The sequence below is a fragment of the Entelurus aequoreus genome, linkage group LG06, assembly GCF_033978785.1.
Source record: "Entelurus aequoreus isolate RoL-2023_Sb linkage group LG06, RoL_Eaeq_v1.1, whole genome shotgun sequence".
NCBI lineage: Eukaryota > Metazoa > Chordata > Actinopteri > Syngnathiformes > Syngnathidae > Entelurus > Entelurus aequoreus.
Genome location: NC_084736.1, coordinates 54,786,672 through 54,802,220, shown reverse-complemented (window position 1 = coordinate 54,802,220; position 15,549 = coordinate 54,786,672). Strand labels below are relative to the sequence as shown.

The window sequence follows — 15,549 nt, the reverse complement described above, 5'->3', positions numbered from 1 at the left end:
TGAAAAGTACAGTGCTTTTTCTTCAAAAATAAGGACATTTCAATGTGACCCCAAACTTTTGAACGGTAGTGTATATATATATATATATATATACATACATATATATATACATATATATATACAGTATATATATACATATATATATACATATATATATGACCCCAAACTTTTGAACGGTAGTGTATATATATATATATATATATACATACATATATATATACATATATATATACAGTATATATATACATATATATATACATATATATATACAGTATATATATATATATATATATATATATATATATATATATATATATATATATACACTACCGTTCAAAAGTTTGGGGTCACATTGAAATGTCCTTATTTTTGAAGGAAAAGCACTGTACTTTTCAATGAAGATAACTTTAAACTAGTCTTAACTTTAAAGAAATACACTCTATACATTGCTAATATGTATATATGAATATATATACAGTCGTGGTCAAAAGTTGACATACATTTGTGAATGACATAATGTCATGGCTGTCTTGAGTTTCCAATAATTTCTACAACTCTTATTTTTTTGTGATATAATTTATATTGGGTCTATTGAAAATGTGACCAAATCTGCTGGGTCAGAAGTATACATACAGCAACATACATGATCATTTTTGGTGATGTAGAAAAGTTACAATCAAAGCAAATGAGCTTCATGGCATGGCCTCTTAACTTCATGTGAGTGATTATGATTGACGACACCTGTTGACTTCTCTGAGCCCATTTATATAGGGAGTCATGTGATGCAGTCATTAGACTCGGTTACAAACGCGACAATGGGAAAGTCAAAGGAACTCAGCACAGATCTGAAAAAACAAAGCATTGACTTCAACAAGTCAGGAAAGTCAGCTTAAGGTCCGAAGAGCAACTTTGCAGACAATTGTTCGTAAGTATAAAGTGCATGGCACAGTATTGTCACTGCCACGATCAGGAAGAAAACGTAAGCTATCACCTGCTGCTGAGAGAAAATTGGTCAGGATGATCAAGAGTCAACTGAGGCCCACCAAAAAGCAGGTCTGCAATGAATTGGAAGCTGCTGGAACACATGTGTCAGTGTCCACAGTCAAGCGTGTTTTGCATCGCCATGAACTGAGAGGCTACCATGCAAGAAGAAAGCCCTTGCTCCAGAAGTGACACCTTAAGGCTCATCTAAAGTTGGCTGCTGATCACATGGACACAGATAAGACCTTCTGGGGGACATTTCTGTAGTCAGATGAAACCAAAATGAAGCTGTTTGGCCACAATACCCAGCAATATGTTTGGAGGAGAAAAGGTGAGGCCTTTAATCCCAGGAACACCAAAAGTGGTAAAGGAATGGCTAATACATACATGTTTTTAGTCAAAATTGCAATTTTTTCTTGTTACATTTCACCTGTTTGCTCTTTCAGTCCACTCTTTTTGTTTTTTTTTAATAGTATTTTTGGAATGTGCCGAAAGCCGTTCAAAAATCAAATGGCCCCCTGGCCACACTTTGTCTATAAGGATGCAGCTTAGAACAGCAAGATGTACATTAGGCTGATGTTAGTGGAGTCCATGAACAGCAATAACTCTGCATGGAAACATGTGACAGAAAGTGAAAGGGCTCTCCAAGCAGGGTGCTGCAGGTTTGCAGGAGCCGCTCCACCGTGAGACTAGAACACTCAGGTCAGGGACACACTGGGCAAGCGGTAAGCTGGAGGGCGAGGAGCTTCACAAGCTATGTCAAAGTGACGGATGGGAGTGCAGGATTCGCAATAGGACGCCCGTGCCCACTCACACACACTGTAATACACGCACGATATGACTTTGACATTTATTTTTGATGCCATTTCACCAAAGTACGCGCTGCAGCAGATAAATGCTAAAATACTAAAAACCGGAACACATTTTTTGACTGCAATTTTCTTCATCTTGATCACCTCGTTCCCTTTTCTTATCAACAGGATTTTCTGATGTCTAAATTAAATGTGAGCTCAGACTTGCACGCTGATCCCCCTCACTCGGTCAACTTTGACCTTGGTCATCATGAGTACGCCAACAAGTTCAACCCACTGGAACACTTTGATCGAATTGGCAAGAGGAAACTGAATCAGGTTAGTGAACACTTGGAAACTGTGTTTTTTAGGTTGAATTGACAAATTATTTGGTCTATTTCTGAACATAGATAACGCATCAATTCACATATGAAGAATTTTGCTTTCCGTTCATTACTAGGGATGGGCGACAAAACCTGGTTTCATAATGGCAATGGCCGTAAAAAAGAGTTGCCTTATTTTGGTGCTAAATGAATGCCGACTCAGACAAGATACTGTGCAAGTAACTGTTTTATACCACACAGACAAAACGAGATAGCAGGAAATGAAAATATTTCTCAGAGCTCATTGTCAAATGACTGTACTGTTATACTTCATGATAACTTATAATGCCAATACTTAATTATTTTTACACAAATAAACACCACCAAAGGTTTCCTTATTGTGTGTTCTGTTGTCCACAAGTTGCAGACATTCTCCTTGTATGTTTTACGTTTGAAAAGTTGAGCATTTAGATAACAATGATTTGCAAATCTCTTTCAACTTATATTCAATTGAATAGACTGCAAAGACAAGATACTTAATGTTTGAACTGAGAAACTACTTTTTTTTTTTGCAAATAATCACTAACTTAGAATTTAATGGCAGCAACACATTGCAAAAAAGTTGGCACAGGGGCATTTTTACCACTGTGTTACCTCGGCCTTTCCTTTTAACAACACTCAGTAAACGTTTGCGAACTGAGGAGACCAATTTTTGAAGCTTTTCAGGTGGAATTCTTTCCCATTCTTGCTTGATGTACAGCTTACGTTGTTCAACAGTCCGGGGTCTCCGTTGTGGTATTTTAGGCTTTATAATGTGACACACATTTTCAATAGGAGACAGGTCTGGACTACAGGCAGGCCAGTCTAGTACCCGCACTCTTTTACTACGAAGCCACACTGTTGTAACACGTGGCTTGGCATTGTCTTGCAGAAATAAGCAGGGGCGTCCATGAAAACGTTGCTTGGATGACAACATACAGTATGTTGCTCCAAAACCTGTATGTACCTTTCAGCATTAATGGTGCCTTCACAAATGGTTGGTCCGGAGGACACAACGTCCGCAGTTTCCAAAATCAATTTGAAATGTGGACTTGTCAGACCACAGAACACTTTTACACTCTGCATCAGTCCATCTTAGATGAGCTCCTGCCCAGTGAAGCCGGCGGCGTTTCTGGGTGTTATTGATAAACGGCTTTTGCTTTGCAGAGTAGAGTTTTAACTTGCACTTACAGATGTAGTGACCAACTGTAGTTACTGACAGTGGTTTTCTGAAGGGATTCTGAGCACATGTGGCGATATCCTTTACAGACTGATGTCGCTTTTTGATGCAGTACCGCCTGAGGGATCCAAGGTCCGTCATATCATCGCTTACGTGCAGTGATTTCTTCAGATTCTCTAAACCTTTTGATGATGTTGCGGACCGTAGATGGTGAAATTCCTAAATTACTTGCAATAGCTGGTTGAGAAATGTTGTTCTTAAACTGTTCGACAATTTGCTTATGCATTTGTTCACAAATTGGTGACCCTCGCCCCATCCTTGTTTGTGAATGACTGAGCATTTCATGGAAGCTGCTTTTATATCCAATCAGGGCACCACCTTTTTTGCCACTTGTGCCAGCTTTTTTGAAACATGTTGCAGGCATCAAATTCCAAATGAGCTAATATTTGCAAACAATAACACAGTTTCTCACTTGGAACATTAAATATCTTGTCTTTGCAGTCTATTCAATTGGATATTAGTTAAAAAGGATTTGCAAATCATTGTATTCTTTTTTTATTTACGATTTTTGGCTAACAGCAGCTCGTGTATGTGTGTGCGTTACTTTTTGAACTACAACCAGTTACCGCTTTTTAATAAAGCAATTGAGCAGCGCTTCCTCGTCTGTGTGACTCCTTCTCCACTGCGGGGCATTACAATACTTACAGCAACACAACAAGGACTACTTACCCTGACGCCTAGCCGATGCTTGCCGCCAAACCCACGGATAAAGTCCTTCGTCGTGCCGTTGATCGCTGGAATGCAGGTGAGCACGGCTGTTGATGGGTTTCTATCTTCATTTGAGAACGATGCTACGCGCTAGCTCAGTAGCTAAGTGTGTCACCGATGTATTGTCTTGGAGATAAGTCACTTTAAATGTCCATTTCGCGTGCTCGACTCTCATTTTCAAGAGGATATAGTATCCGAGGTGGTTTAAAATACAAATCCGTGATTCACAATAGAAAAAGGAGAGAGTACATAGTTCTGTGAGGTCTGGTTGCTAAGTTAGCTTCAATGGCGTCGTTAGCACAACATTGTTAACCTTCACCAGCCTGGAAATCATTAACCGTGTATTTACATGTCCACGGTTTAATAGTATTGTTGATTTTCTATCTATCCTTCCAGTCAGAGGTTTATTTATTTTGTTTCTATCTTCATTTGAGAACGATGCTATCGCGCTAGCTCAGTAGCTAAGTGTGTCACCGATGTATTGTCTTGGAGATAAAAGTCACTTTAAATGTCCATTTCGCGTGCTCGACTCTCATTTTCAAGAGGATATAGTATCCGAGGTGGTTTAAAATACAAATCCGTGATCCACAATATAAAAAGGAGAGTGTGGAATCCAATGAGCCAGCTTGTACCTAAGTTACGGTCAGAGCGAAAAAAGGTACGTCCATCACTGCCTCTCAAGTCGTTCACTGTAACGTTCCTCATCTACGAATCTTTCATGCTCGCTCAAATTAATGGGGTAATCATCACTTTCTCGGTCGGAATCTCTCTCGCTCCATTGTAAACAATGGGGAATTGTGAGGAATACTAGCTCCTGTGACGTCATGCTACTTCCGGTACAAGCAAGGCTTTTTTTTATCAGCGAGCAAAAGTTGCGAACTTTATCGTCGATATTCTCTACTAAATCCTTTCAGCAAAAATATGGTAATATCGCGAAATGATCAAGTATGACACATAGAATGGATCTGTTATTCCCGTTTAAATAAAAAAAAATCATTTCAGCATGCCTTTAACCCCCAATTCCAACCCTTGATGCTGAGTGCCAAGCAGGGTGGTAATGGGTCCCATTTTTATAGTCTTTGGTATGACCCGGCCGGGGTTTGAACTCACAACCTACCGATCTCAGGGCGGACACTCTAACCACTAGGCCACTGAGTAGGTGTAGCAACGTGGGCAGAAACTGGAAGTCGGTCTAAGCAATAGTTCCGTTTGAGGAATAAAGAGTTGATATATTGTTCCAGGTTGTTGTCCCTGCTTCGTCTACACAACAAACAAACACCTTGATTAGACATTTCCATTAGACCAGGGGTCGGCAACCCAAAATGTTGAAAGAGCCATATTGGACCAAAAATACAAAAAAAAATCTGTCTGGAGCCGCAAAAAATTAAAAGCCTTATATTAGTGTTATAATGAAGACAACCCATGATGTAAGTGTCTATATTAGTTATATTAGCCTACTATCAAAGGCTGACGCAAATCTTTGTTGACAGAAATGTTGTATTTAAATTTTTATTCTACACATTTTTGTAACATTGGAAATCATTAGTAAAAAGGAGGATGAGATAACTTCTGGAAATTACTGGCTCAGAATGGCCAAAGGTATAGATGTTTGTGTCCAAGTTTAAGGAAACGACAGGTTGTCTTTTTCTAATGGATTTATTACAGTCTTTGCAAGCTGGGGAACGTTTGCTGTGGTCTGGAATAACATAGCACACAAACAACTATGAGAAATGCAGCCAATATTACATACAGATAATGTGTTATGAGAAAAATTAAATACACAGAGTACATAAGTAAAGGAAATTAAATTCGCTCAAATATACCTACAAACGAGGCATAATGATGCAATATGTACATACAGCTAGCCTAAATAACATGTTAGCATCGATTAGCTTGCAGTCGTGGATTGACATGCCTGATTAGCACTCCAGCAAATCAATAAAATCAACAAAGCTCACCTTTGTGCATTTCACGCAGAACATAAAACGTTTGGTGGACAAAATGAGACAAAGAAGGAGTGGCATATAACACGTCTTTCTGTGGCAGCGTCACAGAAAGTTGTTCATGTAAACCAGACCTGGGCATTGTACGGCCCGCGGGCCGCATCCGGCCCTTGGCGCATCCCTGTCCGGCCCGCGTGAGGCCAATCATAAATTACAAAATAAATTTAAAAAAGTATCTATGTCGAGTGTGCAATACAACGGTGCTGCTTTTGTTTTGAAAAGCGTTATTTGTATTACTTCCGTGTGGACGTATGCGCGTGTGCAATTGTGAGTGAATTGAACGGCGCAATTACAAATTACAAAATAAAGTTTAAAAAACATCTATGTCGTGCGCGCAATACAACTGTGCTGCTTTTATTTTGAAATGTGTTATTTATGCCGTATGTCCGGAGGGAACCTGTGAGTGAAGGTGCATAGAGACAAGTGATGAGACGCTAAAAAAAGAAAAGTTGATGAGGAATGGCGTGTTTCCAACAAGAGATGGACTGCCAAGTATTTCTTTACATAAATTAATGGTAAAGCCGTGTGCTTAATGTGTGGTACACAGGTTGCTGTGTTTAAATATCATTTTAATCGCCACTACACGAAGAAACACGAGGGAAAATACCGGAATGTGTCTGATGAAGCGCGCGCAAGGGAGGCTGATGCGTTGATGGTAAAACTGCAAACCCAACAAGGACTTTGTGCCATATTTCACACCCCCAGAGATGCAGCCGTCAGGACAAGTTTCGTCATTTCTCACAAAAGCGCCAGAAAAAGTAAGGCGTTTTCTGACGGAGAGTTTATTAAGGAGTGCTTATTGGACTTTGTTGCGCTGATAATGCCCGGAGACATGGATTGTTTTTTGCTAACTTTGGATGAGAGCTCTGATGCAGTCAATTAAAGAGACAACCACAGGTAATGACTTGTTCACAGAGGTAAATGCGTGTTGGGACACGCTGGCAGGTGTGACAATCCAATCCACTTTATTTATATAGCACATGTAAACAACAAATGTTTCCAAAGTGCTGCACAACAATATTACAAACAATATTCAAATATTATCCTTAGCTCCACCAATGACTGAATAAAAAGAAAAAACAATTACATATAAAACCAATATAAAAAACAATATAAAATAAATATGATTAAAAACTATTTTTAACAACAGATGGTTGTCCAAATCTGATGGGGAAAAATGTTGGATAATGCAGGATAAAGTGACCATCAAAAGCAATCTGCTTTTGTATAAAGTTAAGTTAGGTTAAATTAAATTATTATTATTATTATTAATTATTATTATTATTATCATCATTATTATTTATCTTACGGTATATCAAAAATAATATTGAGCAAAATTTAATTGAAATATTGTCGTGTGGCCCTCCAGCAGTGCTCGGGTTGCTTATGCGGCCCCCGGTGAAAATTAATTGCCCACCCCTGATGTAAACTGACTGCGGTGAGTTCAAGGATCACCACAATTAGTAGGACAAAACGGCACTTGCCAAATACTCTCATCAGTGAAGCATGTTTAACATAAACAGTGGGATTTCTAACAATTAGGAAGGTTTGTGTCATGTTTGTCCTACTACAGAAAATATATTAAAACAAAAAATATAATTTTTGTATCATCTTATTCCGTTTTCACACATCTCTGAAAGAGGTGCAGGGAGCCCCTAGGGCGGCACTAAAGAGCCGCATGCAGCTCGAGAGCTGCGGGTTTCTGACACCCGCATTAGACGGTTGATGTGCACGTTTGAATGCCACTGCGAGGTGAATTTGATTGGCAAAAATGTGCGGGGAAGTTGGAAGCTTTGGACAAAGTTGTGAGGCAGCACATATTTTGCAGGGATTAGTTCAATTTGCGTGAATTAGCAGGATTGCGACATCGCAAAATCATTTTTTTGTGGACTGTATTTCTTGTTTTTGAATGTGTTACTTAGTTATAGTTTATTGTATATACATGAAGTATTTTGATTACCGTACTAGTCTGTTCAACTTGAATGTCATACAATTCCGTAAAAGTAATATTGTTGGGTTTGGTTTAGTTTTACAAAAATGTGAATGTTTTCAATTTTTTTAGGCACTCTTTCGGGCACCCTTTAAGCACCAGCACAGTCTTTAAAGCAGGGGTCCCCAAACTTTTTGACTCGGGGGCCGCAATGGGTTAAAACAATATATGTATATATTAGATATATATATATATTAGATATATATGTGTATATAAATATATATATATATATATATATATATATATATATATATATATATATATATATATATATATATATATATATATATATATATCTTAGATGTGTATATATATATATATATATATATATATATATATATATATATATATACATATATATACATATATATACATATATATACATATATAGCGCACTTTCCGCGCTCGCGATGATGTCACGTTATCGATGAGACAATGCATTTTTAGACGATATGATTTGCCTGAGTGGCTAGGAGACACCGTGAGTAGCAAGCGGTACAAAGTGGATAAGAAAAGACAGAAAAAAATTATATATATATATATATATATATATTTTTTTTTTTTTTTTTTTAAATTTTTTTTCTAATACTTGGGACTTCCCGCGGGCCTGATTTTGGACGCTGGCGGGCCGTAGTTTGGGGACCCCTGCCTTAAAGTATCGATTTGGTTCTGGTATTGGTTAAGATGCAAACAATACTCATCCCTAATTATTACAGGAGGCCAAATAGCTTATTAAGGAATGATTAACACACCTTCTCCACTTAAGGTACCTGCACTATGTAGTTTGTATTAATGCATACAGGTGTGCTCGCAGCTGGGTTAAGCAGCTCAGGATTCTGGCCTAGCGGCTCACACACTTACAGCTCAATTGGGCGACGTGGGTTCACGCAGTAAAGGAAGATTGATATGCAACGCAGAGCCGCTACAACGGTGCCGTGACCCGGATGAGAGCGAGTGTGGTTGAAGGGGCGTGGAGCAGGGTGTTCGTTCCTAAACCTCACACCCTGAAAACTTCAAAATTGTGTTAGTTAGTTAACAGCAAGGGCTTTTAGCCTCTTGACTAAATCATGCGTTTGAAGTTGCCTCCATCAATCTCCTTTGATTAAACATCAGAAGATAGGTGGTTAGATGGCGCGAGCAAATGGAGTTCTCCTTTTGTCAATAAAGCTTTGGAAATCAAATTGTTATTACATCAAAGAGTAAACATGCATTCATTTCAATATGCATCATAACAAAAAGGGTAATATTAACAAAATGAATAGATGTTGGTAGTCCAACTCATACTGACTGGTATACACACATAATACATACTGACTGGTATACACAAGCTATGGAGATGATATCAGTAGAAAAAATTGCATTTAGTTTAGATATTAATAAGTCATATATTGGAATATGGGATCCATTACTTAAATTTGTTTTAACTATTAAATTAACCAAAAATATGACTTCTTTTAGCTTTGTGGAAAATGTATGACATAATGTGTTGTAGGGCTGGGCGATACATCGATATACTCGATATATCGCGGGTTTGTCTCTGTGCGATATAGAACATGACTATATTGTGATATTCGAGTATACATTCTCACGCAGTTGCTTTTAGCTGCGGGCATTACACTACATGCGTTTCCCACTCTTTCTTGTCTCTCCTTCTCACAGAGACTTAAAACAAGCGCACCTTCTTGTGCACGTGTGCAACGTCACACGCTCCCGCGGAGCAGAGAGGTAGCGACATGGTAATGTTAGCTTTGATGCTAACCGTGAGGTGCGGGTGGTAATACGAGAGAGAGAAAATGCGAATCTGGTAACAAATGGAGGAAGGATTAATTACCGAGAAAAGATTAAGATTAAGATTAAGATTAAAGTACCAATGATTGTCACACACACACTAGATGTGGTGAAATTTGTCCTCTGCATTTGACCCATCCCCTTGGGGAGCAGTGGGCAGCAGCGGCGCCGCGCCCGGGAATCATTTTGGTGATTTAACCCCCAACTCCAACCCTTTGTTGCTGAGTGCCAAGCAGGGAGGTTATGGGTCCCATTTTTATAGTCTTTGGTATGCCTCGGCTGGGATTTGAACTCCAACCTACCGATCTCAGGGCGGACACTCTAACCACTAGGCCACAGCACAGGATCCATCATCCGGCGGTGGTTTGGCTTCAAGCGGGAATATGTTCAAAATGTATGCGGCAAAAGCGTTGCTACAAAAAGTAGCAGCACTGCTAATGTAGCATCATTTGAAAAATCACCCGCTAGAGAATGAGGAGTGCTTGAAACTCTGCATGTCAACATCTGAGGCCGGTGCCACACCCACAAAATGCCGAAGCAACTATTTCCAGATCAACACCGTATGAAAAAAAAAGTCAACAACAGAAGGAGATAACGTCCGCAGGAACCTATTATGCAGCTTATTTTTATTTGACAGTTCACTTATAGCTTGTTTTAAAATATCTCTGACAATCTTGCACTTTCTGTTTTGGAAATGACATGAATGTTTGTGCCACTGCTTAATAACTGTTTAATAAATACAGTTTTGGTAAATTGACTTAGTTGTGATTTCCCTCTCTGCATGAAAGTTTAAAATGAGCATATATTAATGCAGTATGAACAAGAATGTTTTAATGTAGACACATAGAATCATCATACTGCTGTGATTATATGCATCAAGTGTTCATTCAAGGCTAAGGCAAAATATTGAGATATATATCGTATCGTGACATGGCCTAAAAATATCGAGATATTAAAAAAAGGCCATATCGCCCAGCCCTAATGTGTTGTCAAGCTTATGGATGTGATGCAAGTGTAAGCCACTGTGACGCTAATGTTCATGTTTTTATTTTATTTTCTATAAATGACTGTGATAATAATGTAAATGAGGGATTTGTAATCACTGCTATGTTGGAACTCTTATTAATATTGATACTGTTGTTGATAGTATTCATTTTTGTTTGACCACTTTTGGATTGTTTTGTGTCATGTTTGTGTGACCTCTCAATTCCCTTTAAAACGGCTATATTGAATGTTGCTGGGCCGGGTTTGGTTTTGGATTTGGAATTGTGTTATTATTGTATTATTGTGTATTATTTTGTTGCATTGATAAATAATAATACAAAAAAAAATGTTATTTGCTTTCATAATCTGGCACTGATGCCAAGTGTGTAAACTGTTTGAGAACAAAAAATAAGAGGATAATGGGTTGTGAGGTTTTGGCATTTCAGCTTGGAAGAGAGCAACACCAGCATCGAAACACTGATAACTAAAGACTTCCTCTCAGGAATCTTTTTATATGTCTATGAATAATGACAGCATCCTCTCAAGTGGATTTATAAATAAATTGGTGTCTTATTTGATTAAAAAGAAAACTATTCTGGGGACATGATACATTGTTATGGGTGTTGGTGGTCAATTCTTGGGACCCCCTCCTTTCTTCCTGCCTTCCTGACTCCCCAACTTGAACAGTAATGCATTGATGCTCTTAATTGTGATTGAAATCTAACATGACCCTGTGCTAATACATCTACAGGATGCTGTGGCTGAGTGGGCGTGGGACTGGACAAGGTTGCTGCCAGCGTACCAAGACATGTGTCAAGTCACCTTCAAAACTCTGTTGGCCAACAGGTAAAACACTACAAACTCTTTGCTTCTGCTCTACTAGGATCCAAATAACACGTGCTAAATAGCATGTGCAAGCTGTAAGAATGTGTTTGCTATCAGTGGGTGTGTTGCTTAATTGATAACAAGTGCAAAAGTGGTGCAAACTACCCTATTTAAATGACAATTGAGCACATACTACCAGTTATGACCATGGAGACAGTCACTTCCCTCCACATTCATGGTATCATGCTCTAACCTGTGGTGTTTTGTTATGTGGTGAAACATGAAGCACACAACTATAGTTGTTGCCACTTTTTCTGAGCAATATAGTAGCACTCCTGCAGGGCAATCTATAGCAGAACCCACTTTTTTGCATGTCGAGGGTGCACTCTTTCATTGGGGGCCACGTCACAGTTATGGCTGCCCTAAGATGGCCACTTGTCACAGTGGCCATAAATGAATATAAATGTACAAGGATTCATCTCATGATATAATTACACCGTTTTGCCTATGTATTTATTCTTTATATTGTTTTTTTACGTAGACTGTAAAAAAAATCTGTATATTTTGCGGTAAAAAAACTGGAAGCTCAGAATTATTCCATAAAATGACTGTAAATTGAAAATCGCTATTGCTGTTTTTGACAGTAATATTTTGGCGACTGAGCTGCCAGTTTTAAAAAAAAAAGTAAAATCTACTGTCAGTTTTCATTGTGTACAATGTGTTAGATAATTTACGATTACATTATAGGTCTAGCAAGTGTTTTTTTTTGTTTTAACAAAACAGTGTTTGATAATATAATATTTGTTAAAATATTATAAGATATCAAGATTTACAAAATATGAAAGTGTAGGCAGTACATGTGTGTTTTCTGTCAAAATGGAACAAAAACATTTAGTAAGAAAAGATAAAGTAATTTATTGATTAATATTATCTCCAGGCTTTCTTGGGCCAGATAAAACAATGTGGCGTGCCAGATCTGGCCCCCGGGCCTTTAGATTATTCATATAGGAAAAATATGTATTCCTTTTGGTGTCTTTTGGCTCCAAATCAGTCCTTAAGTCTTTCATCAGCTCAAGGAGATGTAGATGTACTAATTGTCACACAAGTTATACTGTATTTGAGCTGACACCATACGGGCAGTGTTCCGAAAATGTATTTAAAAAACTAAACAATTGTAGTTACTCGTTATTTTGCCAAATTGTAATTGAATTACAAACAGTATTACTCATTAACAAATGTAATAATTACAAGGGAAATAATTACTGTTACTTAGAAGAAAAAAAAACTTCAAATATCTGGCACGGGCAGTTGAGACGTTTCATGAGAGCAGAGTGTGTGTGTGCGTGCCTTTAAAAGGTGGTGCCTGTTGAGCCAGCTCAGAGCAGCATTTTAGCTGAGCTGTGTGTGTTAGCTTAGCTGCGGCAGTTTGCTGGCAGTGATGGGAGCTCTGTTGAATCTTTTCACTAGATTGTGTTAGCGCTAGTTAATAAACAGATGGTATGTGCTTTGTTGACTGTCTTGTCTCATGTTCACAAACGAGGTATTGTGGGATTGCAAGCTTATCGCTTCAATCATTGATTTGTTGTTCATTATTTTCTTGTGGTAGTGGAGGGATTGTGTGTATGTGTGTGTAATCAGCCTACATGTTGTTTGCTGTGTGATGTTGCCTCTTTCTGTTCAATATCAAGTTAATTTTAGTGTGGGGCTGGCTGTTGCTTGCATTGAACTTTGTCTTGTTGACATACAACCACATGAAAAGTAGTGTGTCACATTACATCAAACGCATCGGTACCAGCGTTGTACAGTAGGAAGGGAATTCACATGGCCCCATTCGTCTGGCTTTACCTGACACATGAAACATGACGAATTGAGGCAGGGTTGCACTATCCACTTTAGCCGCCGTATGGCAGTAGGGTGTTGAGTATCTTAAAATATGTATTTTATGAATATATATAGCTAGTCTTCTGAGTTGAACAACACATGTTGCAACTGTATGAATAGGGGGCAGATATTATAAGTTGTACTTCTTTCTCCTCCTTTTTGTTCATTATGCATTTAAATGTTTTGTTGATTGTTGTTTGTTTGACCTTAAATTAATGAAGTAAAACAAACCAACAAATGGGTTTAGTGGCAACTCCCACTTTGTCCACAGTTGATAAGTAGAGTGGCGCTTTCCATCATTTTCAGCAGACTGCATTGCACAGTGATTAACCCCCTTCTTCCTCTCACAAGAGATCCACCCAGAGATGGGCCTGGATGAATCCTTTCCCTACTGTAACGCAAGTTAAAGTAATTAATTGGATTACTCATTTCATGTTACTGTAAATTGAAAATTGCTACCGCTGTTTTTGACAGTAATATTTTGGTGACTGAGTTGACAGTTTTTTTTAAGTAAAATCTACTGTCATTTTTCACGATGTACAATTTGTTGGATAATTTACAGTGAAATCATAGGTCCAGCAGGTATTTAAGTATTAATTAGATTACTCGTTACTAGTAAAAATAACGCCGTTATTCGTAGGACTGCATACATCCTATTAACACGCTATATCAGGCTTGCCACATTCTGATTGATGCTTCGATGTACTCATTTTAACCCAAGTTATACTGTATGATAGGCCGGGGATTTTTCCATCTAAAGTTGGAAATCTGTATTTCTTATCTCTGTAAAAATATAAACAAATTCCGTTTTTCTTCATTTTTTTTTACCTACATGTGTGTTAAAATCTTGATCCGTCTCTTTGCCATACCTCCCAACAACTATGGTTTTCCCCTAATGAGTACAGTTTTTGATAATGCAGTGGTAAAAACTATGGTTTTCCATTAAAAAATATTAACTTAAAAATTGAAGCTACGTAGCGAAGCAACTCCACAGGCAGAGGACAACTATAGGGGAAACATCAATGATGATTGGTTGGTTTACGTATAAGAACATCCATGATTGGTTGGTTGTTTACTATGATGAGTCACAATTGGTTTAGATTAGGGCAAAACATTACGGACAGGCCAATCAGAGGCAAGATAAGGGTGGTTCATCGAACCAGGAAGTGAAATCACAACAGACATCCCAAATGACGACGAGAGAGTCGTAGAAGAGAAGAGGGAATATTCAAGTGGGATATTTACATATTTTAAAAAACTAGTGGAAGATGGCAGAGGGATTCTCTTCCTTAGATTTTTCTTTTAGCGATGTGGACGACGTCCAGGAAACCCACAATGTGTCTGCTTGGCTACATTTGGACAAATGTATGCGTCTGGATAAAACATTCATTTGAGTTGTTTACCATGTAAGCCCAAATCCAAACTGCTCTGATGACATGGAAGATATGGAATACACATTTAAGAACACACCTGATTGTGGCAGACGTGAGGACTTTTGCTACAGCATAGCCTCATGTATGCTAACAGTATGTAGTATGCTAACTTTCATTTTCATTGGTGTTTTACAACAAGACAGTAGCTGACTATTTGTTCATTAGTTCTACTCTTTATATTTTGACATTGAATAGTTGAATCATTTTGAAACATAAACAACATGATATTTGTTATTTCATGCTATAAATCACAAATGGCTATTCAGATAAAGTAGGCTGACCATATTCTGAAATCCCAAAAAGAGGACACATATATGCGTGCCAAGGGGGCAGTACGCCAAGGCCGGGACTAGGTGAAAATTTGCCAATGATACTTGAACTTGCTTTATAAATAATATATTTTTTTAAATAAAGCATTTTTTCTCCTCTGTTGACAGCAGTGTTGGCGCTAGGAATTTTCAAAATGGGGTCCCAGGGACCCCATCAAGTCATAAAAATGGGGTCCCGCAGTAAATTTTTGGGGTCCCACTTTTTTGTAAGCGTTTTGAAAACAAATGACAAAT

The 15,549-nt window shown here is 38.1% G+C and overlaps 1 protein-coding gene across 3 annotated transcripts in view; it reads left to right on the top strand.

Annotated features, from left to right (window-relative positions):
• Positions 1-15,549, top strand: part of kiaa0825 (KIAA0825 ortholog) — a 478,810-nt gene that overhangs the window by 189,400 nt on the left and 273,861 nt on the right. For all 3 annotated transcript variants that reach the window (XM_062050981.1, XM_062050982.1, XM_062050980.1), the window contains 2 exons: positions 1,962-2,111; positions 11,599-11,693. In XM_062050981.1, the coding sequence (XP_061906965.1) occupies positions 1,962-2,111; positions 11,599-11,693 (245 nt within the window). The remainder of the gene's footprint in view (positions 1-1,961; positions 2,112-11,598; positions 11,694-15,549) is intronic.